This window comes from Drosophila yakuba, chromosome X, assembly GCF_016746365.2.
Source record: "Drosophila yakuba strain Tai18E2 chromosome X, Prin_Dyak_Tai18E2_2.1, whole genome shotgun sequence".
Taxonomy (NCBI): Eukaryota; Metazoa; Arthropoda; class Insecta; order Diptera; family Drosophilidae; genus Drosophila; species Drosophila yakuba.
The window spans coordinates 10,139,616-10,163,479 of NC_052526.2; the positions used below are offsets into that span (position 1 = coordinate 10,139,616).

The window sequence follows — 23,864 nt, forward strand, 5'->3', positions numbered from 1 at the left end:
TTTTTGAAGTTTGGTATTTTATGTATATACTAAATACTAAATAATACTGAAAAATATGTGCCCTTCTCTGCGCTTCTCAAAAGTTCTACTTAAGCAAACGACTTTTTCAACGTGTTGTTTTAAAATACCAAGTGTTAGTGAAGTATTTTGTGGTAGCAAAAGTGGTGAATAATGTGGTTTCGACCAAGTGTAAGTGCCTGAGCTAGCTGGCAGCTATGACGTGGCGTAAAATGTTCGACAAATGGAGAGAGACGTCTAACTTTCGGACTTTTGGCTGTGACTACTGCGTCGGGCGAAATGATAATATGGTATTATTTTTGTTTTAAGATACGGTCACACTGGCTATACCAGAATACATAACTATTAAGTAAAATGTAAACATGGACATTGTAATGTAAAAAATATAAACTATTACTTGTAGCTGCTGTTATAAATGATCAAAATTAATAAAAAGTATATTGCTATATCGTAACTTTGTTTTTTGGAACGCTAACAATTATATATTTCGGCAAAATACAAATATAGTACAAAAACTGTTGACTAAGCCTACTTGCTATTTGGGAATTGAGGCGCCAGGTGCCGCCAGTGGCAGGACCTCTAGCTTGTGCGGATCGCTGTGATCGCTGACGAAGTGCAGCACTTCAAAGCCCACCTCCACCATGATCAGGATTATGATCATCCACTCCAGTCGAATGTGATGGGCATCGTTCAGGTTGTGGGACACCAGCTCGGCCAGTTCCACGCAGTGATTGATCTTCTCGTTCATCACCTTGGTGCGCCGTGAGATGCTGAAGTAGGAGCACACCTGCAGGTACAGCGCCTCCAGTTCCTCGCGGTCCCAGTAGAAGTCGGGGGCATCCAGCAGATCCGACGACAGATTGATCACATGACGAAGGGCAAACAGTTCGCCGGTTTTTCGCAGCATGGCCGCCCGAGAGATTCTTAGTCGGCGACCACGCTTTAGATCCTCGGTGAGATGCTCAATGGAGTCTATATAGCGGTCCAGCGTGGCTTCCCACATGCCCAGCTTTATCGACTGCGCCATCGCATTGGAGAAGGTGTACTTGTACAGGAAGCTATCCGTATCGGCGGTGACAAAGAACTTGCCATTCTGAAAGAATGCCCGAGACGTGACATTGAAGTCGCTACTCTCCGCCACCAGATCGCCCTCCACGTCCACCGCCGTCGATGGGATATAGGTGTACGGCATCACCTCGCTCTCCCCGTGAACCAGGGCACTCACATACGATTCTCTTTCGAAGGCGCGCAGGAAACTAAGCACATTGTTCGTCTCGATGTCGCTGCAGTTCCAAAAGACCACCGAGCCCTCGCGAAAGAAAAATATCTCACGCGGCTGCTGACCCGTCGGATATTTGGCCGCCACAAAGAGCACATTCTGTTCCACGTCCAAATTGTCTGTGGAGAAGAAACGCTTTGTCTCGTACAGGTTCTGTTCGCGGAGGGCTATCTGCAGATCCTCCAGATTGTACTCCTCGGCTGTCGTAAAACCACGGGTGTTAAGAAAACCCAAAGCGGACAGTTCATCGATGGCCAAGCGCTTCTTTCGAATAATCCTGGTGCGAATGGGCGATAGAATAGACTCCAGGCGCTCCTCAGCTAGAGGCAATGGTTTAACCCGCGGCTGCGTTTGGGTTCTGGGTGCAGAAGCTGCTTGAGCTGGCGCCGCAGCCGATGAGGTGGCTTCACTGGCTACCCATCGGCGCCGGCTCATCATCCACTGCGTCTGCAGCTGCTGGCGCTGAATTCTAAGTCCTCCCAGGACCATCTGCCCGAATCTCAGGCGTGCAAAGTTCATGGCGTTTCAGTTATTCTCCAGCAACAATTAGTGGCCCATGTCTGGGAGATGAGATCGGTTTGGTAACGTATCGTATCTGGTGGCTATATAATATAGTAGCCGGCTTCCGATAGGCTTTTGTTGTGATTATCGAATTCGATAGGCACACAGTGAGGAACTCGTTTCCCAGCCGTTGGCTATTTGTAAGATATGAATTTCCATGATTGCTTGGTATTTATAGTACAATTTTTGCTAGCTGTTATTTGTTTTTTAAGCATCACGAATGGATACGAGTCTTCATGACACAACAAATATATTAAAATTCTTCCAGTAACTACGAAATACATCAAACCTGGCTACAAAATAGCTAAAGTGTGGGAACTTTATTTTGGCGGTAAAAAGCTATGTTTTCCAGCCAAACGCCTGCACTGTTGCGATAACGATAGACACCAGCTGTTTTCCTTGCTCCCACTTAACCATTTTCTTCCCCGTTTGGGGCAAAACAAAACGCAGTAACTACTCAACATTCAGCACGTGCGGCGCCAGAACTCAGGACGCACTGCAGCGGGCAATAAGAGCAGGAAGCAAAGCGGATGTGCAACACCGCATGATAGCAACGTAAAATGAACGCATTGCGCAACATCTTCACATCGCGAACGCTCAACTATTTGCGACAGAATGGACAAAACGCTATACTCAACGCCACCCAACAGCAGCAGGCAGTGGACGCCGTTCCGCTAACTACCGATGCCGACACGCAGCTAAAAGCGTCGCGTCCAGCACCTCTTTCCATACCGCGCTCCATACTCGATGCGTGCCATTTCACGGCGAAACAATTTGATCTGGGACGCACTTCGTCCGGGAACCAGACGAATGGCTCTCTGTCACCGACGACACTGAAGCGCTTCGGACGCATGCAACGCCGCATGGAGCTAGTGTACCGCTGCAAGCTGTGCAACACCCGCAACACGAAGACCATCAGCGAGGAGGCCTACTATAGCGGCGTGGTGATCCTTCAGTGCGACGGCTGTGCCGTCGACCATTTGATCAAGGACAATTTGGGACTGTTCACCGGCAGTGATGGCGATAGCAGCATTAGCTCTGGAATCAGTACCAGCAAGAATATCGACCAGGTGCTGGCCGACCGGCATGCCCGCGTCCGCGTGATCAAGGTGAACGAGCGCGGCGAGCTGATTTAGGAACTCTAGTCAAAGGGCATCAGTACAGGAGAGAACCTGGTGCCGTCAACCTGCGAATCGTGTCTGAGGAGGACACACTCGACACGGGGTGGCACATTGAACCCAAGCACCCAAGTACCCAATTGCAAACCGGAATCCCACATTCTGTTTTCGAGCTCAGCTGGCTGTATATAATAATTGTACTGTAATTGTTGATTGTTTCGGGCCGTGAGTAATGCCTACAAAGTGATTAAAAACATATTTGTATATGGCTAAATCTGTTATTCCGCTGAAGACTATCTAATCAGGGTACACAGAAAGCAAAATGTCAAAAATTGTTGATATGAACTCGAAATGTTTAAGTTTAAATGAATGTATGTATAGCTGCAATGGTCAAGTTTGTTAATATACGCTGTGCCTATTTTATATTGACCTGGTTTTCTTTCTATGTACGCATATATGCTAGACGCTGATTAATGTGACTATCCAAAACGCAAAATTCTGCCCCGTCGAAAGTGGACGTATCTGGAGAGCCCTAGAAACCGGTAGAAGTCGAGGGGCTCGGTGGCCGCTTGCTAATTGATCGAATCGATCAAAACACAGCCGGGGTGCTAATCATCGCAACAATAAAAAATTGGCATGCCGCCGATTTGCCGACGCAATGGTGAAATGTGCCGGGTGGGTATAGATACGGCTTTGGCGCTAGACACTAATGCATACCACATATAAGTATGGCGAACACGCCCCTGTCGAGTGATCGTTTCTACGTCTTAAGAGGCCGAATCCCAGTGAGATATGCCCCCAAACAGACTAACAACAGCGGATTTTTGGCGCTGGCGGCACGTGGACGGGTTGTAAGAAGCCCACGGAGTCTTTAGTGAACGCCAGGTAGTCCTACCAATTATCAATTTAATTTTTTGACAACTAAATGAGCCTTCTAATGCGTCATAATTAATATAGGATCTAATGCAGTTTACTTATAATTATTTTGAAAACGCCAAGCTGATTGATTCAGTGTCATATAGGCATACGTATAATTCGAATTCCCAACTAAGCATGACACTGCGCCTTTTGTGACGTCAAGACAATTCAAAATACATATATTATTTAGAGTAAACAAACAAGTGGATTCCACGGCATCGCATCTAGCTCCCTCGTTATAGAATCTTCCCAGACGCGCGACAACAGGTGTAAAGATACAGATACATCGGTTATCTTTGGAGGCAAATGGAGCTGGGAATGTAATTTAAAAATTAGATTTATTGTATGGTAAAAGAGAGTAATGCCCAGTAATCATCCCTTTAATGAAACTATGGGGGTTTGTTTTTTTAAATTATTTAAACCTATTTATTCGAGAATACTTCGAATACGCGTGTGTATATATTGTATGGTACTAAAATCTCATTTGATATTACTAGGATAAATAAAATTGTGATTTGCTTCTGTTGTCTCTTAGTTAATTTACACAGTTTAGAAGACGCTTCTTACGTTTTAAAATATTCATTACGATACTACTTTGTTTAAATATTTCGTTCTTTTTCGGATGAGTTTCTTTTTGCTTGTTTTGTAGGTTGCGTGTGTTTTTGTTTTCCGTCTGATTCTCCTGGAAGCGCACTTTTGTTACGATTCTTGTGATTATTAATCTCGCTCTGGCTCTAAATTGTTTTGTATTTTCGTCTCACTTTTGTTAACTATTTCACAATTTGTTTGAATGCTCGCCCAAATCCAAAGGAAGCCGACGGACCTTGATAAGCGGTCTTGGATTTTGCTTAAGTTTAATTTCGCATTAATGAGTTAGCTGCCGAGCCGGATGCTCTGCGAAATTGTGCTAAATGAACTTAGGCTTAAATGAAGCTTTCCCCAACTGGGCTCTGGGTTCTTGTTTCCGTATGCTATATTGCCATGGCTATAGCTACGTGTCGTATGCTGTTATAGTTAATCGGCCTGCTCGAGTTATATATTTACAGATAGGATTACATGGATGTACGATAGGTTAAAGTTAAGATTACAGGACGAAGTCGCGCGATATTTTCGAGAACCTAACTCGCCTAGAAGTGTATTACAGATTCAGTCGTTCGCGAACAGTGCGTTTCGTGGCCATTAGGCAATTACAATGTCAATGGCCACGCACCGTGCAGTACATTATGTTTGTGGGTGTATTTCGCATTGAGTGGCTTAAACATAAGTGCTTGTTAGATGCTTAGTAACTTAGTTAATTTCTGTTAATTATCGGCTTAAGTTGCTGGGCTTTCCGGTTCGGTCTATCAGTTTGATGGCAATTGGCTGCTGCAGTTGTAGTTCTTGCGTATAAATATATAGTTAGTACATAGAATACTTTATGAAATACTTAGTTCTGGAATGCTTCTACTCGCTCACATCGATTTTCGTGGGACGGGGAGGAATGTATACAATTCTTACATGAATAATCAGATTGTAATGCTGTCTGTGTCTGGGGAGAAGAACTCGAAATTGGCACTGAAATGTTAAGCATTTGTTATTAATTATAAGTACCTCTCTACCCCTCTCTTTCTGGCCCTTCCTATCTCTTTCTCTGTCTATTTGAACTTACTCACAAATCATTGGGAAGTCGAAGGAAGTGTTTGACAATTTGCTTAGAACTAATGTTGCATTCATGGGCGTTGTTAAATACTTTTTGCGTTTAAGTACGACTACAGGTAAGTGGATTCGTATAGAATTCAATAAAATTAAGGTTAGCGTCGTTAATTAATATCTAAAACAAAATAATACATGAGACCCTGTTCGCGGTTTCGATTCAGACAAAATTAGATATACAAATATGATATTTGTAAGATTGCTGCATTACTCTTTTGACAGTGAAATAGTTTCGGTTTCTGCGCGAAAACTGTGTCATTTCAGTAAGCTGATAGTGCTTTCAACTGAATCAAATTGCAAATAGGATTGAACATCGTTGAGTCTAAAACTAAGATTAAGAAAGCTAACTAAGCTGCCTAAGTTGCTGGCAATTTAAAGACGTTACAGTTGCAGTTAAAGTTTCAATTTCAGTTACATGTAAAACTATTTGACATAGCGACCACGCCCACGGCCACGTCCGCGCCCCCTACCGCGGCTTTTGGCCTTGGTGCAGTCCTTGTCCTTGTCCCTCTCCCAATCCCTATCTCACAGACTGCTACGCCCCGAACGCCCAACAGCGCCGACGGCACCATTGGGTCGATTGTGGCGACGCTTGTGCAGATAGAGGCCGGCCGCCTGGGCGAACGCCGATCCGCATATCTGGCAGACGTAGCGCTTGATTTTGTCGTGGATTTGCTTGTGGTTCTGCAGATTCTTTGTCGACTTGAATGTCTTGCCGCAAATATCGCACTTAAACTCCTCGTTGCTGTAGTGCTGCTTCAGGTGCTCGAACAGGCTGTTGCGCGCCACAAATGATTTATTGCACTGCGGATAGTCGCATTTATAGCACCGCTCCCGCTCATCTTGGTGGACAATTCGATGCGCATTCAGGTGGCCCGGCGTGGCGAAACTGCGGCGGCACACATCGCATCCATACGGCTTGGCAATGTCACTGCCTCCTCCACCACCTCCGCCCATTTGATCATCATCGTCGACCATGTCATCGGCTGTTTTAGCAGCGTGCGTCCTTCTTCGACGGCTGCCGCTGCCTCTGGATTCCTCGCCCTCGACTCCGATCTCGTCATCTCCTATACCGCCTTCCATGATGCTGTGATTCAGCGCCAGCGAGGGCAGGAACAGCTCCTCGTTGTGGCGCCGCAGGTGCTCATCGTAGTTGGCCTTCTCCCGGAAGCTGGCCGTGCACAATTCGCAGTTGAACTTAATGTCGGTTACGCCGCCCAAATGCAGCTGCTTGTGGCTGTCGAACTCTTCGGCATTGTGGAACTGTATACTACAGATATTGCAATAGTAACCGCCACCCAAACTGGGCTGGTGGGTGAGCATGTGGAGGTCCAGTTCCCTGAGTGTTTGCACTATTTCCGGACAGTGTGCGCACTTGAACGGCGGAATGTCGTCGTCCATAAAGTGCATTTGATCGTAATACAGATAATTCGCAATGAATTTCTTGCCCAGCCGCTCGCTATTAAGACGTTCCATCTTCTGCTTGGAGTAGTCGAATCGCAGCTGGGAAATGCGCTTCGAGATTTGGATGGTGGTCACATCGATTAGCTGCTGCAGTTCAATGGCCATCTGGTGGAGTCCCTCGCCGCGTCGCTCCTTGCTGCGGTAATCGGGATCGAAGCGGTTGTAAAAGCACTGGTACCGCTTCACCATGCTCAGCAGCTTGGCGGTTGACGTATCGTTCCAAATGGCCGAGAAGCGGCGGCGATATGAGGTTTCCTGTCGGAAGGAGGAGAGTTATTGATTGGCATTTGGATATCGCCCACAAAACTACCAATTTCCCCATGCACTGAACAACTCTGATTAGGCATTTATGAGTTGCATTGTGAGGTGGGAAGAGAAGATTCTATTACTGCGCATATGCAGCAGAAGTTGGGTTTATAAATTAATTAGTGGCGAAGAAAATCGGCCCTTACATTTCCAAGTATTTTAAATCGATGTTAAACTAAACTGATGATTTTGTACCCATCACCCTTACCATGACGTTAGATAAATGGATTTCTCTACTCAAGTCGCCCCCCCTGTTAACGTTAATTAATCCGCTGTCTAGCTTTCGTTTCAATCCACCCCCATTTGGGAGAAGCGGACGCATAGTATCGAATTCAAGGGAGGACCACTAACCTTAACAACAGCATCGGACATCTTATCGTTGTAGCTGTATACCTCATTGAGGAAATGCAGCTCCTTGAAGTACCACAGCGTACTGATGTTGGTCTTCTCCAGGGCCATGCGATTGCACTCCCGCTTGTACACCGTCCGCAGGTTGTCCCACTTGCGGGTGATTGCATCCTTGGCCAGGGAGATGTTAAACCGGCTTTTAAACTCCAGCACAATCCAGTCGAGGAAGCGGGCACGCTTCACCCGATCCCGGAACTGTGCATTGCCGTGGTCCCACAGAAAGGGGTTGCGCTGATACGAGTGGATGAGAAACTGGATCATCTTGCGGTCCTTGATGTGCATCGTAACCTCCCGGTCGCGCTAAGGGGTGGGAAAATAACAAAATCATTACAAATAGGTATATGGAAATTAGTGAAAATTAAGGGTGAAATAAATTAAGCTTTTAAATCAAAGGATGAAAATTTGTCACAAAATATATATATATATATATGTATGTATATAGTATGAAAATGGAGCTTACTCCCAGCAGGGACTCCTCCACCATCTCATCATAGCTGAGAAAGTCCGATTCGGGTCCAAAGCCACTGTGGTTAACGCCGTCGAATCCGGCAAAGTCCATGTTGTCCCCAGAATTGTCGTCCATATAGCTGTGATCCGGATCACCGTAGTCGTCCATGGAGGAATCGCCGTCGCCGGCGATGAGAACCTCGCTAGACATGTCCCTCTGGCGCTGCTTTGTGACCTTTTTGCGCGCTCGCGTCTTCGAACTAACCACCGGCACATCGCTTTCGGGCAGTATGGCCTCGTCCTCATCCTCGCCAGCCTCGGAATCGTGTAGCCGGTGCTCGTCGTCGTCGTCGTCGTCGGCGACCACATCATCATCGCTGCAGGGCAGATCCTGGAGTTCCTGCTTGATGACCATTTGGGGCTCCAGCAGCGCCGTGTCCGCGTCCGTTAAGTCTTCAATCTCGTGGAAGTTGAGCAAATCCCCATTGCGACCGGACAGGGACATGGGCTCGCCGAGATTGAAGGAGTGACGGGAGGCGGCGGCGGTATTCGCCACAGACTGGTCGCCCAGGTGAACTGTCTGCATGTGGCCGATGAAGGAGTCGAAGTAGAGGAACTTCTCGCTGCAGAAGATGCATCGCAGGGCGAAGTACTGGAAGTCCTCTGTGGCCGTCACCATTCCGCAATCCTTGGTGCAGTGACGGAAAATCTCCTCGTCGTTGGTACGTGGATACGCCAGGACACTCATCGCGCCGCCTGCGGATCCTCGTCCTGTCCGGTTAACGATCGGAATTCAATTGGGGCTCTCGGTAAGCTACGCTGCGGTTGGCGCACTCGAATATCGTGCTTTATTTTGACTTTATTTTATCCCGATTTGGCCAATAAAAAAAAAACTTTTTAGTGTTGGGGTTTGGGCGCACGGTTGCATTTCATTTTCTAATCGGAATCGGTGGTAGCTCACCTGCCGATTAAATTGTGCGCTTTATTTTGATGTGATTTAGCGGGAAAATAGCCATTTCTAGCGGGAAATTTATACAAATTTTTTAAAATGCCATTTTGTATGTTACCCACTTACATACCTTGTCTGCAAACAAGTAAGCCTATGAAAAGTGAATACAAAGAACATCAAAATATAAGTGCTTTAAACTATCGTTATTGTCTTAAGGAAATCGTACTATCGATTGTACTGTTTTGAAGTCTCTAGTTGGCGTTCCCCCGGTCTGGTCACACTTGTCATCCAATTTCTTCGATTCGGCTGACTTTCAGCGTGTTTCGATTTGTGCCAATCTTATTGATTTAATTCGCCCGGCAAAGAAAATATCTGTTTAATTGCAAGACGCGATGGCTTCCATTAGCTTGCTGAACCCCAAGGCCGAGTTCGCCCGCGCCGCCCAGGCTCTGGCCATCAATATCAGTGCCGCCAAGGGATTGCAGGATGTGATGCGCACCAATTTGGGACCCAAGGGCACCGTGAAGATGTAAGTAACTGAAACCGTACTCTAATATCCCTCACTTTGCGTTGCAATAGCAGTTTGAGTCAGAATGCAAGTTAATTGACGTAAAAACATAAGTTTTGGCCACAGCTGCGGCGGCTGCATGTTTAAGGTTAGAGTTGAACTAGCGGCATGCGTCATCGCAAAAGAAAGAGAGAGAATGTTGCAAGTCTGGAGCAAAAAGCTTAAAAAACCAAGTGTTTTTATTTAATTTCAAATACAACCTTAAATTAAAGATGCCCCCCGAAGTTTTAGTTTAGTGAAAAATTTGTGTTAAACTGCATATCGAGCACCGGGTGTTTCAGAAAGTGGGAGCGAAAGAGGCGTGACTTGACTCACGCGCCGTGCAAAGTGAAACAAACATACTAATTCTAGAAACTTCGCAGGTTGGTTTCTGGCGCCGGCGACATCAAGATCACCAAGGACGGCAATGTCCTGCTCCATGAAATGCAGATCCAGCATCCCACTGCCTCCATGATTGCTAGGGCCAGCACGGCCCAGGATGATTCCACCGGCGATGGAACCACCACCACTGTGATGCTCATTGGCGAGCTCCTGAAGCAGGCCGATATCTATCTGTCCGAGGGACTGCATCCTCGCATCATGACCGAGGGTTTCGAGAAGGCCCGCGACAAGGCATTGGAGGTGCTCGACAAGGTCAAGGTGCCCGTGGAGATCAACAAGAAGAACCTGGTGGAGGTGGCCAACACAAGTCTGAAGACCAAGGTGCATCCCGCTCTTGCCGATCTGCTTACGGACGTGTGTGTGGATGCCGTGCTGACCATTGCCAGTGCCGATAAGACCAAGCCCGTGGATCTCCACATGGTGGAGCTGATGGAGATGCAGCACAAAACCGATACCGATACGCAGCTGGTGCGTGGTCTGGTCATGGATCATGGTGCTCGCCACCCGGACATGCCAAAGCGTTTGGAGAACGCCTACATCCTCACGGCCAATGTCTCGCTGGAGTACGAGAAGGCTGAGGTCAACTCTGGCTTCTTCTACAAGACCGCTGAGGAGCGTGAGGCCTTTGTGCGCGCCGAGCGCGACTTCATCGACCAGCGTGTGAAGAAGGTGATCGAACTGAAGCGCTCCGTGTGCGATGGCACCGACAAGACCTTCGTCCTGATCAACCAGAAGGGCATCGATCCCATCTCTCTGGACGCTCTGGCCAAGGAGGGCATTCTGGCCCTGCGTCGTGCCAAGCGCCGCAACATGGAGCGTCTGGCCTTGGCCTGCGGTGGCACTGCAATGAACTCCTTTGACGATTTGCAGGAGGAGCACTTGGGGTACGCTGGTGTGGTCTACGAGCATGTTCTGGGCGAGAACAAGTACACTTTCGTGGAGGACTGCAAGAACCCGCTGTCCGTCACGATCCTGATCAAGGGACCCAACAAGCACACGATCACCCAGATCAAGGATGCCATCAGGGACGGTCTGCGTGCCATCAACAACACCATTGCCGACAAGGCTCTGGTGCCCGGAGCTGGTGCATTCGAAGTGCGCGCCTACAACGAGCTGGTCGCCTTTAAGGACACCATCAAGGGCAAGTCCCGCCTGGCAGTGCAGGCCTTTGCCGATGCCCTGCTGGTCATTCCCAAGACGCTGGCCGTGAACAGCGGCTACGATGCCCAGGACACAATTGTCAAGCTGACTGTGGAGGATCGCCTGAGTCCCGAACTGATCGGCCTGGATCTGGCCTCCGGCGAGCCCATGAAGCCGGTGGATCTGGGCGTCTACGACAACTACATCGTTAAGAAGCAGATCCTCAACTCCTGCTCGATCATTGCCAGCAACCTGCTTCTCGTCGACGAGGTGATGCGTGCGGGCATGACGAGCCTCAAGGGCTAGTCCCCATCAATTCAATCGATTCATTCACGTTAACCAAGTTAATGCACCGCCTGCTCCTCAACCCGCGTCTCTCACAGCCCCACAACCAAAAGAAAACATAACGTAAATGATATGGAAACACATGAACTCGGAATGGTTGCGGCTGCAAGTATTCACAATAAAATAAATTTAAAATCATACACAGCTCTATACTAAACGCTAATGTATTTTCTATTTTTATTACCACTAATGTTTACTCACTACAAACCATTGGTTTAAAAATAAATGCTTAAATCGAAACGTTACGTCAATTGCATTTCAAAATAAACGTGTTATTGGTTTGAACTTTGAATTTAGCATTGGCGCCATATGTTTAAATATTATTAAGAACTGGAACCAGTTGATTACCCGTGACGCGAACCCTCCAAATGAGCGGGCACACTTGGGGAATACCCCAACTACGTGGTATATTTGAGAAGCCCACTGCTGGTCACACCGCAGTCAACAGTTGTCGCTTTCGCTGGAAAGCAGCACCAAAAGAAAAAAAAACAAATTGGATTTCTGAATTGGAAACAATTTCAAACATGATTTCGGTTACTTGTGTGGCGCCCGTGAACATAGCACTCATAAAATACTGTAGGTAAATGAATACAATTCTCATGGGGCATAAACCAATTGGCGTTCTTTCAGGGGGAAAGCGGCACGAAGATCTCATTCTGCCCGTCAATGATTCCATTAGCATGACTCTGAGCACCGATGAGGTAAATATTAACGAAATTGGGTAAATCTTTATTTATTTTCCATTAATTGTTTTCTAAAAGTTACCCATTGTGGGCTTGAAATACCCCTTAATAATATAATAACTTTATAGTGCGGTTAACCAGTTTCAATTTTCCCGCAAATGTAAATATAACGAAAACTTTCTTTTTAACGTTTGACAAGATCTCAAAGATTTTCACTTTTCTCCGCATTTCTTTGATTTGTGTTTTCACCGAATTTACTTAGAAAATAAATAAATAGAACTTAAAAACTTAGATAGTTTGATATGCATTATTCAACATCCTTTAGTTTCCAAGTTATTTTTTAAAAATATAAAAATTTGTCAAGATATATATGTATGTATCTATATTCAGTTTTTATTAACTATTAACATTTTAAACTAATATTTTTCGTTATCCCATCTTTGCAGCTCTGCGCCAAGACCACAGTGACTGCTTCGGAAACCTTTGAGAGGAATCGCATGTGGTTGAATGGGGAGGAGGTGCCCTTCGAAGAGGGTTCCCGCCTGCAGCGCTGCTTAAAGGAAGGTGAGTTTATACTACAAGATATTCGAATCCTTTTAAACATGCAAATGCATTACCAGTTCATCGACTGGCTGTGGCGAAGGGCTCCCAGAAGGTGCCGCCAACCTGGAAGCTGCACATCGCATCGGTGAACAATTTTCCCACCGCCGCTGGTCTGGCATCCAGTGCAGCTGGCTACGCCTGCCTGGTGTACTCGCTGTCCCGCCTGTACGATATACCGCTGAATGAGGAGCTGACGACGGTGGCGCGACAAGGAAGTGGATCGGCGTGCCGTAGTCTGTATGGTGGATTTGTGCAATGGCATCGCGGAGCACTGGATGATGGCAGCGATTCGGTGGCCAAGCAGATAGCTCCTTCTGCCCACTGGCCCGACATGCACGTGCTCATCCTGGTCGTAAATGATGCGAGGAAGAAGACTGCCTCCACAAGGGGCATGCAGCAGTCGGTGAAGACATCGCAGTTAATCAAGCATCGCGTGGATCAAGTGGTTCCCGACAGGATCAATCAACTGAGAGAGGCCATCGCAAGTCATGACTTTCAGACATTCGCCGAAATAACGATGAAGGACTCGAATCAGTTCCATGCCGTCGCCCTGGACACCTATCCGCCGTGTGTCTACATGAACGATGTGTCGCACAGGATCGTTTCCTTTGTTCACGACTATAACGAGAGCATGGGCAGCTATCATGCTGCGTACACCTTCGATGCTGGTCCAAATGCATGTCTTTATGTCCTGGCCGAAAATGTGCCGCATCTCTTGAGTGCTGTCCAGCGAGTGTTCCCCAATGACTTAGCGGATGGTGACACTTACTTACGAGGTCTTCCCATCCCAAAAGTGGAAAATACTGAACATCTGAGCAACAAAATCGATTCACTAGATGTTCATGCTAAGAATGCATTCAGATATATAATTCACACAAAAGTTGGTGAAGGACCAAGGGAATTAGGCGCTGATGAGAGTTTATTGTTAAATGGTCTTCCATTGGAGCATTAGGAGTGATTTTTAGAAGGTATTGCATGAGGAAAGAAACAGAAATTCTTAAAGGAAACTATTTTGTAGATTATATTTATGCGAAGAGGTGGGGTGCCTATAAATTCACATATAAACATTTGAAAAGCACGATTATTCTCTTTTACATGACAATATTTGAATATCTCAATTGAAACACCTTAATTTATTCCCTTTATTTATTTTTACTACCATAAGAACTTCCGCGAACAAATAATTGGCTACTTTTAAATAAAATTTACTAAAATCAAAAAACAAATCCGATTGAATTTTTAGCAAACTTGTGTTCATATTATTTGCATTTATATTATTTAGAGCAGATACGCTGCATGCATTAACTTAATTTCTTTGTTGAACTATTTTTAAAGAATACCTGTGGGGTCGCAGGGCAAACATTTGTTTGAATAGAATAAGTATGTGTTTTGAAATATGTTTATTTATGCACATACATTTGATTGCTTTGTGCACAGAAAACATCTGCTGCTTTAGTCAACTTGTGATAGAAAACCTCTCCAAACTGCTGAATAATTCAATTTTCCACCCAAAATGTGATAATAAAACAACTTTTTCAACATTCTACGTTTTCTTTGCCTTGCTAAGAAAATATTTATTATTATTATTATTTTTTTTTTTTTTTTGATATGGTATATGGCAGACTTCAGTTTAAAGTTTACATTTTAAAAGTGAGCGAAGCACTGCTATTTATTTTTATACATTTGTATATGTAGTAGATATTAGATACGTTGTAATCCATTTTTGCACAAATTACGTGAATTATGTATAAATAAGCAACAAATGAAGAGCGTAACAATTAGTAAATAAATCTTTGCAGTTGCACTGAGTTTATACTCCTTATTAAATAATTAAAAATAAGTACATTGTATGGTCATGGTATTATAAAGGTTAACATATTTATAAGGTAAGATTGTGGTTTCCTGGTTTCCTGGATACCTGGATACCTGGATTCCTAGTTTCCTGGTTTCCAGCATAAAATAAAATGCATCTCATGTAAAACCCCATGGGTACATAATCAAAATTAGTTTTTACACAACGATTATTTTCAGATTTCCTAATTCTCCATGTTAATTTTATCTACCGACGAATGCAAGAAATAGTAGCGAACTCCACGAACTCATTCAACTCATCCAACTCATATTCTAATGGTGAGGCTTCAAATGTTCCACATAGTTCTCCGGAATGAGTCCTGTTTTCCCATTTAGTGTGCCCTGCAGCCAGCCAGGTTCGTGGGAGTAACGAACTGTAAAGCAGAGAAATCACAATTAGAAATAGGAGTATGAATTTTTCACAGTTTCCACTCACCATTGGTTATTATTTGGTTGGGCTCGAAAGAAAGCTCGCCCTCGCTTTCTCCCATGCAAGCATAAAGTGTGCGCACACGTCTGTAAATAACCGGTTTTTTTTTTTTGGTGATTATGGTGCAATTAGAACCAATTAATGAATACTCACGCCGTGCCCGTTGACAAATCACGTTTTATTTGGTTGATGTCACGATTACGATGCATTTTACTAGGCGGATATTCGGTGCTTTCGCTGGCGTTGCCCCCACAGCTGAGGCTAACCGTGGGCAATGTTGTGGCCGTGACGACCTCGTCGCAGGTGGGTCCCAGATGTGGCGACAGCGATGAATTCTGTGACGTTATAAGCGCATAATCATTGGCGTTCCGTGTGCTTAGATGCTGGGCCACGCTCCCGCTGTTGCTGTTGGCCACAATGGAGCTGCCCAAGCCGTTGTTGGAAGAAAGTGAATCACATACGCTGTCGTTGGAGCTGGATGTTGATGTTGGCATTAGGGGGGAATAATGTTTTGTCTGGCCGTACGAGTGCAGTCCCCGTTGGACGGGCGGATGCTGCTGCGGACCACTGGCACTGCCCAGGAATCGCTCCTTGCGCATTGCTGTATTTGGCGGGGATACATTGCTTAGACTAATCCGATTGCTTGAGGTAGCACCAGCACTAGACGTGTTCGTATAGATGTGGCTACTGGAGCCCGACTGAGTCACCGGATTGGCCGTGGTCATTAGGTACTCGGGATGTCGAAAATTAGTCGTGCTACTAACCGGTACGGCGTGATGCGATTGCAACGTCACGCCACCGTTGTTAGCACCTATAATACCATAATCGGGCGCGACATCAGTGTCAGTGCATGAGCTGGGCACAAATCGCCGTGTGCTGGCCTCATTTTTCGATATTGTGTGCAGATTATTGATGCTCCCAATGGTCGGCGACAGTATGCCATTCAGCATGTGCATCGGCGGCGACAGAGATATGCATTGAGCGCCACCCGAACTATTCATGGCCGTCGATCCATGGGCATAGTTGTCGCCATTCGGAATATTTTGCAGGCTGGATGACATGGTGGGCTCTGTGCAGTTGGTTTTGCTGACTACCCGATAGATTTTCTGCTGATTCAAGAACATTGGATTCGCCGCTGTGTTGCTGCTGCCCATGGCACCCGTTGAAGCGGCCTTTCCGATTTGAGAGGCCCGTGGCATTCTGGTCGGTGGACTGCTGCGACTGGGGTACATGATGCTGGGCGCCTTCGCGGCGTCTGGCAACTTAACATCAGCGCTGGGCTTGTTCTTGAATATCCTCTCGTAGTTATCAATTAGAATGTTGATGACGATATTATTAAACTTAATATCCAGTATGGCGGCAACTGATTCCTCTCGCGGACGCAGCAAAGTCGGCCCGAAGACCACTCCCAAATTAAATACGGACATTTTGTTCTTCTCGTACTTGCGCGAAACGCTGCAAATATAAATATGTATTGTATAAGTTATCAAAGTTAAAGCGAAACGTGTTTAACTGCAGCGTTACTTACTCGGTTAGATGACAAATAACCATGTCGAGCATCTGAAAGTTGGGCTGCGGCAACTTGTAGACCAGCTTGTGCACCTCATTCACGCGCTGATTGAGGGTTTCTTGCTCTAAAAATATACGTTTCCCATTTTCCATTTAGACTATGTACATGAAGGATTTTCCTGAGTGTAAATACTTACTTGCTGCTTCAATGAAATCACTATGGTATTGATACGTCATTAATGGCTCATTTAGATTTCGCAGATACATTTTCAGGGCACTAGCAATGGTGTTGCTTTCCATTAAATCGCGGTACTTATCGTCGACGAAGACATCGTCGGTTTCCTTTTGATTTAGGCCCAGTGCCAGTAGCTTGCTGATTTTGGTGCCAACACCACTCTTTCGGTAGATACCCTCATCCTCCAGACCTCGAATCTCTAATACTTGAATGCATCGGCGGATGAACATGAATCCGGCTTCATCCAGATGGTATGCCTCGCTGACTTTGATTTTACCGGGAGCCAGATATGTCTGTGTACGAATAAAACGATTAAAATTGATGCCGTGACATCTACTTAAGAAAAAGTATTGGATACTAACCGGCTCCGTACCGTCCATGGCGCTAATCCAATAGCGATGATCCTTTTCGCTCAAGGCTTGAAATGTGTAAACGACGCCTGGCTTCTCCTTGAATGTCAAATCGAAGCAGAACCTCTTCTCGAACTCAGATGCCCGTCGCTGGCATGAGAACAGCGTCAGTTTCTCGTCGTCACGCGCCTCGGGTCTCGTGAAATTGTGATTCATCTGATTGAACTGGAGCATCGTGAATTCTCGCTTCTGCTTCTTGAATGTGCAATAGTATTTTGTCCAGGTGGCTTTGAATGGCTCTAGAAGGGAGATTTTCAGAATGGAACCTATGATTCGTTCGCAATAAGTTAATTAGTTGAATGCAGCGAATTTCGTTATTATTACATTGTCTGGGTAGAAAGATAGGCACAATAGACTACAAGAATAATAAAGATAATATATTCTTTATATATTATTATCAAGAGGCTATCAATTATTATTATCAGCTCAACAGCCCGGATAATCAAAATGATAACTGCAATAATAAATAAAAAATCTCTGCAAACAAGGCAGTTCAGTTCTTGATCAGAAAATAAATGAAGCTTTTATGATTATCGTTTAAAACACGTACTTTTCTCCATTAGAAATAGGTAACCACGTTTTGTAAAAATTTCCTCGGGCTTCTGCGAACACAAACGATTAGAAAATGCTCGAGTGCAAACAATGTATCAACTTACTGTGCGTTTTTCCATATACTTTGTTTTCAGTTCAGTCACTTTTTCGCGTGCCTCCTCGAAATTTTCCCGAGTCTGCAAGTAATACGAAGCGTTAATTTTGGCATATTACAATGTTTAATGATTGTTTGCCTACTTTTTGGACTTTGTGCCTCAAATCCTGCAGATAATCGCGATGATCCTCCGCCTGTTCGTGCGCTGTGTGGTAGAAAACGAGCCAGCCAGAAATAAATGCGAGCAGTATTTCGACAAATTCGAATTTGATTCGTTCCTGCACTTCTTGGATGCGCAGCACATAGCTCAGCGACTCCTGGATATACTCGCGTTCATGCATCCCCAAACTGGCGTCCGCCTGCAAAGAAATCAAATTGATCAAATTGATACTATTATTTGGATACTGTTTAAAGCCATAGCTCTAAATACAAGATGCTCTCTTTGAAAAGTTTGAACAATAGCTTTTAGATGGCAGGAGCTTAGCAATTTAGAATCACTTACCTCCTGAATTGTGTTTTCGGGCTTTTTAGTTGACATATTGAGGAAACGCTCCTGCGATTGACAAAATTTCTCCGTCTTTTTATCGAATTTCTTTTTGTTTTCTTTGACGCCACCGATTTGCTTTTTTCGAAAATCCTCCAGTGACTCAATTATATGTTTATCGGCGAGCGTTAGCTAGGTATTAAGTAATAGATTCAGATTCTAGCAAATTTGGATGCCAATATGCCCAGCAACTTACCATTTTTTCGCGCTCATCCTCAATATTGCCAATTATAGCACCAAAGCGCTTGAGGCTTTCACAAATGACATTCTCATCGTCGGTCTGAGCAGTGCCAATGCACTCAAAGTTAAAGTCGTTAAGTAAAATGGCCAATTGTTTCATTCTAGTGGACAGCACTGAAAGAACATTAAATGCAATTTGGTAAACCATTGAAATAAACATAAAAATAAAGAAAAACAAAGGGGAAAACATATCAGTTTATATCTTACTAGCCTTCGACAGCTTTGCCTCACTTGCCACATCTTACTTACTTGTCACCTCATTCACATAGCAAAGGATTCAAAAATATGTACAAATCACGCGCCTATTTGCCCAGGGCGGCAAAGTCACTTAATCCTGATCCTAGTCGCAAGTCACGAAAGTAAGTTAGCAAATCCCCAAGCCCATACCCAATTTAACAACATTGTGGCACTCGAAAGGCTTTGCACGGAAGAGCAGCTATTTCTAAGCTTTGCAAAAACTATACCAGAAGATGAGGATGTGACTAGCGATCTGCCCAAGTTCGTCGTGTTCGACCATGATATGCCGCCAGCTGATTACATGGTGAAGTGTATCCAGGACAACGAGTGTCCGGATGTGATTGTCACCGTCAATGGACGCATGTTCCCGTGCCACAGGCTCGTGCTGAGCATTTACTCGAAGCGAATGCTGAAGCTATTGGCGGGCGACGTAAATAATATTGTGTTTGAAAAGGAGGATCTGACGCCGAAGGCATTCAGCGATGCATATCAATGGATGATTTCCACAAGGGGTGAGCTGAACACGAGCGATATGGTGGACATTTTGAGAGCCGCCTACTTTCTGGATATACCCGAGCTGCTCGAGGCTTGTTGGATAACCCTGGATAGTCCTGTTATCGACGAGTTATCTGCGTTTCGCATCATGTATGAGGCGCGTGCCGCCACTAACATGCCGGAAGTATTCGATAAGCTGGCGGGACGACTCAACAGGGCAACTTTGCCAGCCGCATCCACTAGGGAGTTCCTCAGCATCAGCGAGGTGCAAATTTGCTCCATACTGAAGTCCAGTACTCTGGCAGTCAACTCGGAAATGGAGGCAAGTACATCTATCTGTCAATCTATCTATCTATGTATCTAAATATATGTGGCGAAAGCTTTGATGTTTCCTAATAAGATATAAGTAACTATAGTAATCCAATGATCCTAACTTCAATTCACAGCTCCTATACTGCGCCTTGATGTGGCTATCGCATTGCTGGCCACAGCGCCGTTCCAGCACCAATGTGGTTTTGAAACACATCCGCTTTGGCTACCTGCCGCCCACCATGCTGAGCAAGTTCAAGACAAAGGAACGCAACCAGGTGGGCCACTTTGGTGAGATACTGGAGGAGTTCAGCAAGTCGCCCGATATCAACCAACTCGTGCGGGATGGACTGTTCGACAGCAGTTTGATCATAGCCGTATACAATGATCCCAATGTCGTCGAGGAGAACGTGGAGTTCAAGCAGGTGAAGCTGACGGATCCACGCTGTTGGATACGGGATCATCGATGTGAATACCATCGGAACGTGACCACGCTGTGTCCGAATATGCGTTACGTAACGCCAGACCAATTCGAAAAGTACCTGATGTTCCTATCAAGGTCACGACTAGAGTATCCTGATTATGAAATTGAAGAAGAATCAGATTCCGATTGGGAAAAGAAGCGGGAAATCAAAAAGTTGATGCTCTTGAAGAGTGTGGTCGGCATGGATGCGGATTTGGATAGGCAAATCAATCTTATTAAACAGAAGCGAAGCGATCGAAATCAAGATCCAAAAACTCAGATTGTGCAGGCATAGGGCCTGCATCTACAAAACGTAAAATTCGCAAGTTGAAATTAGTTATAAATCATTCATTATTGGTGTTTGCACTTACTCTTTGCCGCACTCATTAGATCTTTGACCTCTTTGATAATTCGTTTTATTTGATGACTAGTGTGGTCCAGTTCCTTCTCATGCCGATTCAAATTTTCGCGAAAGTCCGGACTGTCGACGATGCATTCTTCGAACTCCAGAGGCTCCAAGCCGCGGCGTACATTTTTGCCGCCGCCCATGATGTTTGCTTTTGCTTTCAATAATATTGATGATTTGCTGCGTTTTTTGTTTTAGCTTTATTTAGGTTATTTAGGTTATTTCGGTTCGCGGCCAATTTCCACCAAGTTGCTGAGTTCATTCGCAGCGGCTGATATATTGTGTATATTTGATGGGCGAGAAAACTGTAGTGTTTGCAACATTTACAGCTGGAATTGCTCCTCTTAAATATTTACTATTCAATGCAAATACTGTCTATCAGTTATCAGGTGGCTGATGCATATTGGTAATCCTTCCTGCAAATACAACTGATATAAGATGTGTCTTTCCTGAACAACAAGTAAAGTTAATTGCGCATAACTTGAGCTGCGGCGAAGTTTACAGGAATATGCCTAGTTACTCAAAGAAATTGTGGTTAAACTGTTAGTTAGTTAATGTTTAAGCATTAAGAGACGTGATTCACTCGATTCCCTTCCTTTCATTCTTATCAACTCGGCATTTAAGACCTTCCGTTTTCTCTTTTAGATGAGACCCATTGCTTTGTGCGGCTTTACTTGCCACAAAAAAGGGAATACTACTGCACAGATTAACTAATAATTAGTATTTATTGGTTTTAAGCTCGCAGAGCTCTTGAAATTGTGTTTACTGCGGCAGACGATGCATTTTGATTTAAGGGCGGTTCCCATTCGATAAACTGTGAATTGTGAAGTTTCGAAATGAAGAGCAGAACCAAATAGTGAGCTGATGAGATTATATTATATAGAAGGATAAATGGGAACGATGTCCCGCGATAAAAAGGGGGCAGTCAACGACTAACTTTCATGAAGAACGGACGATTGTTAATTTCTTATCGTCTGTGTACCGAGAAAGACGCACACTTTAGTAAATTTCTTATCTTTGGCAAACATGCATATACATATGTACTAGCGTTTACCAAAAACAAGTTTAAATACACTTGCGAACACTTTCCTATCACAATGAAACCAGCCACAAGCTGATAAGTCGTCGTCATTACATAAATGCAAAACCGACTTTGCAATTGGAAATCATGTTCAATAAAAATTGCGAAAGTCAAACACTTGGAAAATACACTTTGAATGCTTTTTATTTATGGTTGTATTTAACTCATAAAATTCCTTACACACGCCATTTCACTACATAGTCTTTGTCGCCGATGTCTTTCTTATCAGATCTTAAGATAGATAGAAAATTCCCAGAAATAATCTGCTTATCAATAAATATTTTAAACAAATTTTAGTGGCTTCCAAGACCCAATGATAATAGCAATGACGCGGGATATATATACAACCCAACAAAAAAAAAAATCACAAAACATATTCCTTTTACGCAATATTTATATTTCCATTAAAATTCCAAAGAACTTTTATCCGGCTCAAGGGACCAATCGATTATTGATAACCAATTAAATGCCTGTTTTCACTTTCTTTGCCTACAACAACCTTCAAACAGCCTGATAACTTTATAAATAATATATTCAACTGATATATTCAAAGGTTAGGCATCGAAGTAATGCAATATATGTGTATATTTATTTAAAGTCGAGTTCAGAAAATACAATTCAAGATCATGGGAAATTTTGTTGGCGAATTTCCAGTGATGGAATGCGCAACGAGTAAAAACACAGCTGTTGCTATGTATTGCCGCTAGTTATACCTTAATACCTGTTGAATACGAAAGTATGCTGGATTTTTGGGGCTTAAAAAACAGTTAAACATTCCGCGTTTTAAATTATCTTATCGGTTTTTTTTTTCCTAGTTAAGCCCGCTTAAAGTTGTTGCATGCACGTATGTACATACATGCAGACATATGTATATGCATACAGATGTGCACCGCCTGTACTTGCATGTTGTGTACATTTGTTATTTAAAAATAACTTTAGTTTATGTTCGCCTAATGATAAATAACTCATTTGCACACTTTACAACACTATGTGCATAAGAATGTGTTCAAGGGAGGGGTAGGCGAGAGTTTTTTTTTTCGTTTTGTCTTCTTTTTTTTTGCATAAACTTGTTAAATTTCGATGTACATATGTAAACATTCGATCATAAAACAGGTTGCGAGGCCATTAACACCATAATTTTGATATCGGACATACCCCTGGGATGAAAATCAACTGCAGCACTAAATCCTTTGTTTATTTCGCATGCATGTAGTTGTTTAAAAAACTAAATAATATATATATATCAGCATACATATACGTAGATACACACCAGCACACATACATACGCAATGCAATGGAATCACAAATAAATAAATCAAATCCTTATAAACGAATCGTTGATGGGCGCATGTTTAGACACTTTTCATATGACTTTAGCCCATTGGAATTCACTTGTACAAAAATAAATGCTCTTAGTTACGAAAGGCAACCGTCGGTAGTTTTTCGCGTACCGCAACCGCACACACATTTGTGCCCGTGTTAAAATTACTCACAGAGTAAACATTAGTGGTATGAGTAATTTCCCAACATCTAATGTTGCTCTGATCGAAGAACGCAAATTGACCGTGTCGTGTCGCGCGTTTCGCATCAATTACGCGATATTATTCAGCATCAATTGCATATTTCATTTCATTGTATTCTAAATGCACCACAATATATATATATTACTTTGGCTGTTAAATCTCCGATTAGAAAAAAAAAATTAATGTAGGTCTGATAAAAATACACAAGTTATCTGAACGTGCTGTTAAGTATATTAAATGAGCTGTTAGGCGCATCAAATACTCTGTTTCCACCGCGGTACTTACATTTGCGGGAGTGTCCATAAGCTTTTGCCGTGCCATCCACGTCTCATGCGTTCCAACAACCACCTGTTATCTACTTGTTTGCAGTTAAGCGCATTCCTTCTTTGTGAGCATTCATAGGCACATTCCTATCTTTATTTGCCACAATGCAAGCGTTAAAACTTCGCTGATAGATATCAAATGTTTTTTGCAGCAGGCTAGGTTTATCATGAATAATAATTCATCTGGTCGGTAAATGTTATTGTTGGATAAAATAGGTAATGTAAAATAGTCTTAGGAACTCTAGGATGAGTAATAATTTCATAGCAACTTAAATAAAATAA

General features: G+C 44.0%; 7 protein-coding genes across 8 annotated transcripts; 4 read left to right on the forward strand and 3 right to left on the reverse strand.

Moving 5' to 3' along the window:
* Nucleotides 1-473: 473 nt before the first annotated feature.
* LOC6524869 (required for meiotic nuclear division protein 1 homolog) lies at nt 474-1,969 on the reverse strand. The gene has a single exon (XM_002100673.3). It carries the CDS (start codon nt 1,814-1,816, stop codon nt 554-556), a length of 1,263 nt encoding a protein of 420 aa, XP_002100709.1. The 5' UTR covers nt 1,817-1,969; the 3' UTR covers nt 474-553.
* A 265-nt stretch (nt 1,970-2,234) lies between these two features.
* On the forward strand, nt 2,235-3,399 carry LOC6524870 (DNL-type zinc finger protein). The gene has a single exon (XM_002100674.3). The coding sequence runs from the start codon at nt 2,419-2,421 to the stop codon at nt 2,992-2,994; it is 576 nt and encodes a 191-aa protein (XP_002100710.1). The 5' UTR covers nt 2,235-2,418; the 3' UTR covers nt 2,995-3,399.
* A 1,509-nt stretch (nt 3,400-4,908) lies between these two features.
* LOC6524871 (putative zinc finger protein 840) lies at nt 4,909-9,138 on the reverse strand. Its single transcript, XM_002100675.4, has 3 exons — nt 8,225-9,138; nt 7,708-8,064; nt 4,909-7,305 (listed from the first exon to the last, which is right to left on the reverse strand). Exons 1-3 carry the CDS (start codon nt 8,957-8,959, stop codon nt 6,112-6,114), a joined length of 2,286 nt encoding a protein of 761 aa, XP_002100711.1. The 5' UTR covers nt 8,960-9,138; the 3' UTR covers nt 4,909-6,111.
* Nucleotides 9,139-9,427: 289 nt separating this feature from the next.
* On the forward strand, nt 9,428-11,839 carry LOC6524872 (T-complex protein 1 subunit zeta). Its single transcript, XM_002100676.4, has 2 exons — nt 9,428-9,689; nt 10,091-11,839. Exons 1-2 carry the CDS (start codon nt 9,553-9,555, stop codon nt 11,553-11,555), a joined length of 1,602 nt encoding a protein of 533 aa, XP_002100712.1. The 5' UTR covers nt 9,428-9,552; the 3' UTR covers nt 11,556-11,839.
* A 173-nt stretch (nt 11,840-12,012) lies between these two features.
* On the forward strand, nt 12,013-14,421 carry LOC6524873 (diphosphomevalonate decarboxylase). Its single transcript, XM_002100677.4, has 4 exons — nt 12,013-12,170; nt 12,225-12,295; nt 12,724-12,841; nt 12,898-14,421. The coding sequence occupies exons 1-4, from the start codon at nt 12,119-12,121 to the stop codon at nt 13,830-13,832; spliced, it is 1,176 nt and encodes a 391-aa protein (XP_002100713.1). The 5' UTR covers nt 12,013-12,118; the 3' UTR covers nt 13,833-14,421.
* LOC6524874 (rho GTPase-activating protein 26) lies at nt 14,412-23,418 on the reverse strand. Of its 2 annotated transcripts, none has more exons than XM_002100678.4 (13): nt 23,007-23,418; nt 20,621-21,071; nt 18,702-18,859; nt 18,464-18,637; nt 18,105-18,320; nt 17,972-18,043; nt 17,866-17,917; nt 17,268-17,554; nt 16,868-17,198; nt 16,690-16,795; nt 15,315-16,616; nt 15,168-15,247; nt 14,412-15,105 (listed from the first exon to the last, which is right to left on the reverse strand). In XM_002100678.4, exons 2-13 carry the CDS (start codon nt 20,796-20,798, stop codon nt 15,005-15,007), a joined length of 3,057 nt encoding a protein of 1,018 aa, XP_002100714.1. In that variant the 5' UTR covers nt 20,799-21,071; nt 23,007-23,418; the 3' UTR covers nt 14,412-15,004. The 2 variants fall into 2 exon arrangements, with proteins under 2 accessions (XP_002100714.1, XP_015045909.1); XM_015190423.3 differs by having other exon boundaries at nt 17,268-17,581.
* LOC6524875 (kelch-like protein 4) lies at nt 18,965-20,659 on the forward strand. Its single transcript, XM_002100679.4, has 3 exons — nt 18,965-19,104; nt 19,163-19,799; nt 19,924-20,659. The coding sequence occupies exons 1-3, from the start codon at nt 19,031-19,033 to the stop codon at nt 20,542-20,544; spliced, it is 1,332 nt and encodes a 443-aa protein (XP_002100715.1). The 5' UTR covers nt 18,965-19,030; the 3' UTR covers nt 20,545-20,659.
* Nucleotides 23,419-23,864: the final 446 nt, after the last annotated feature.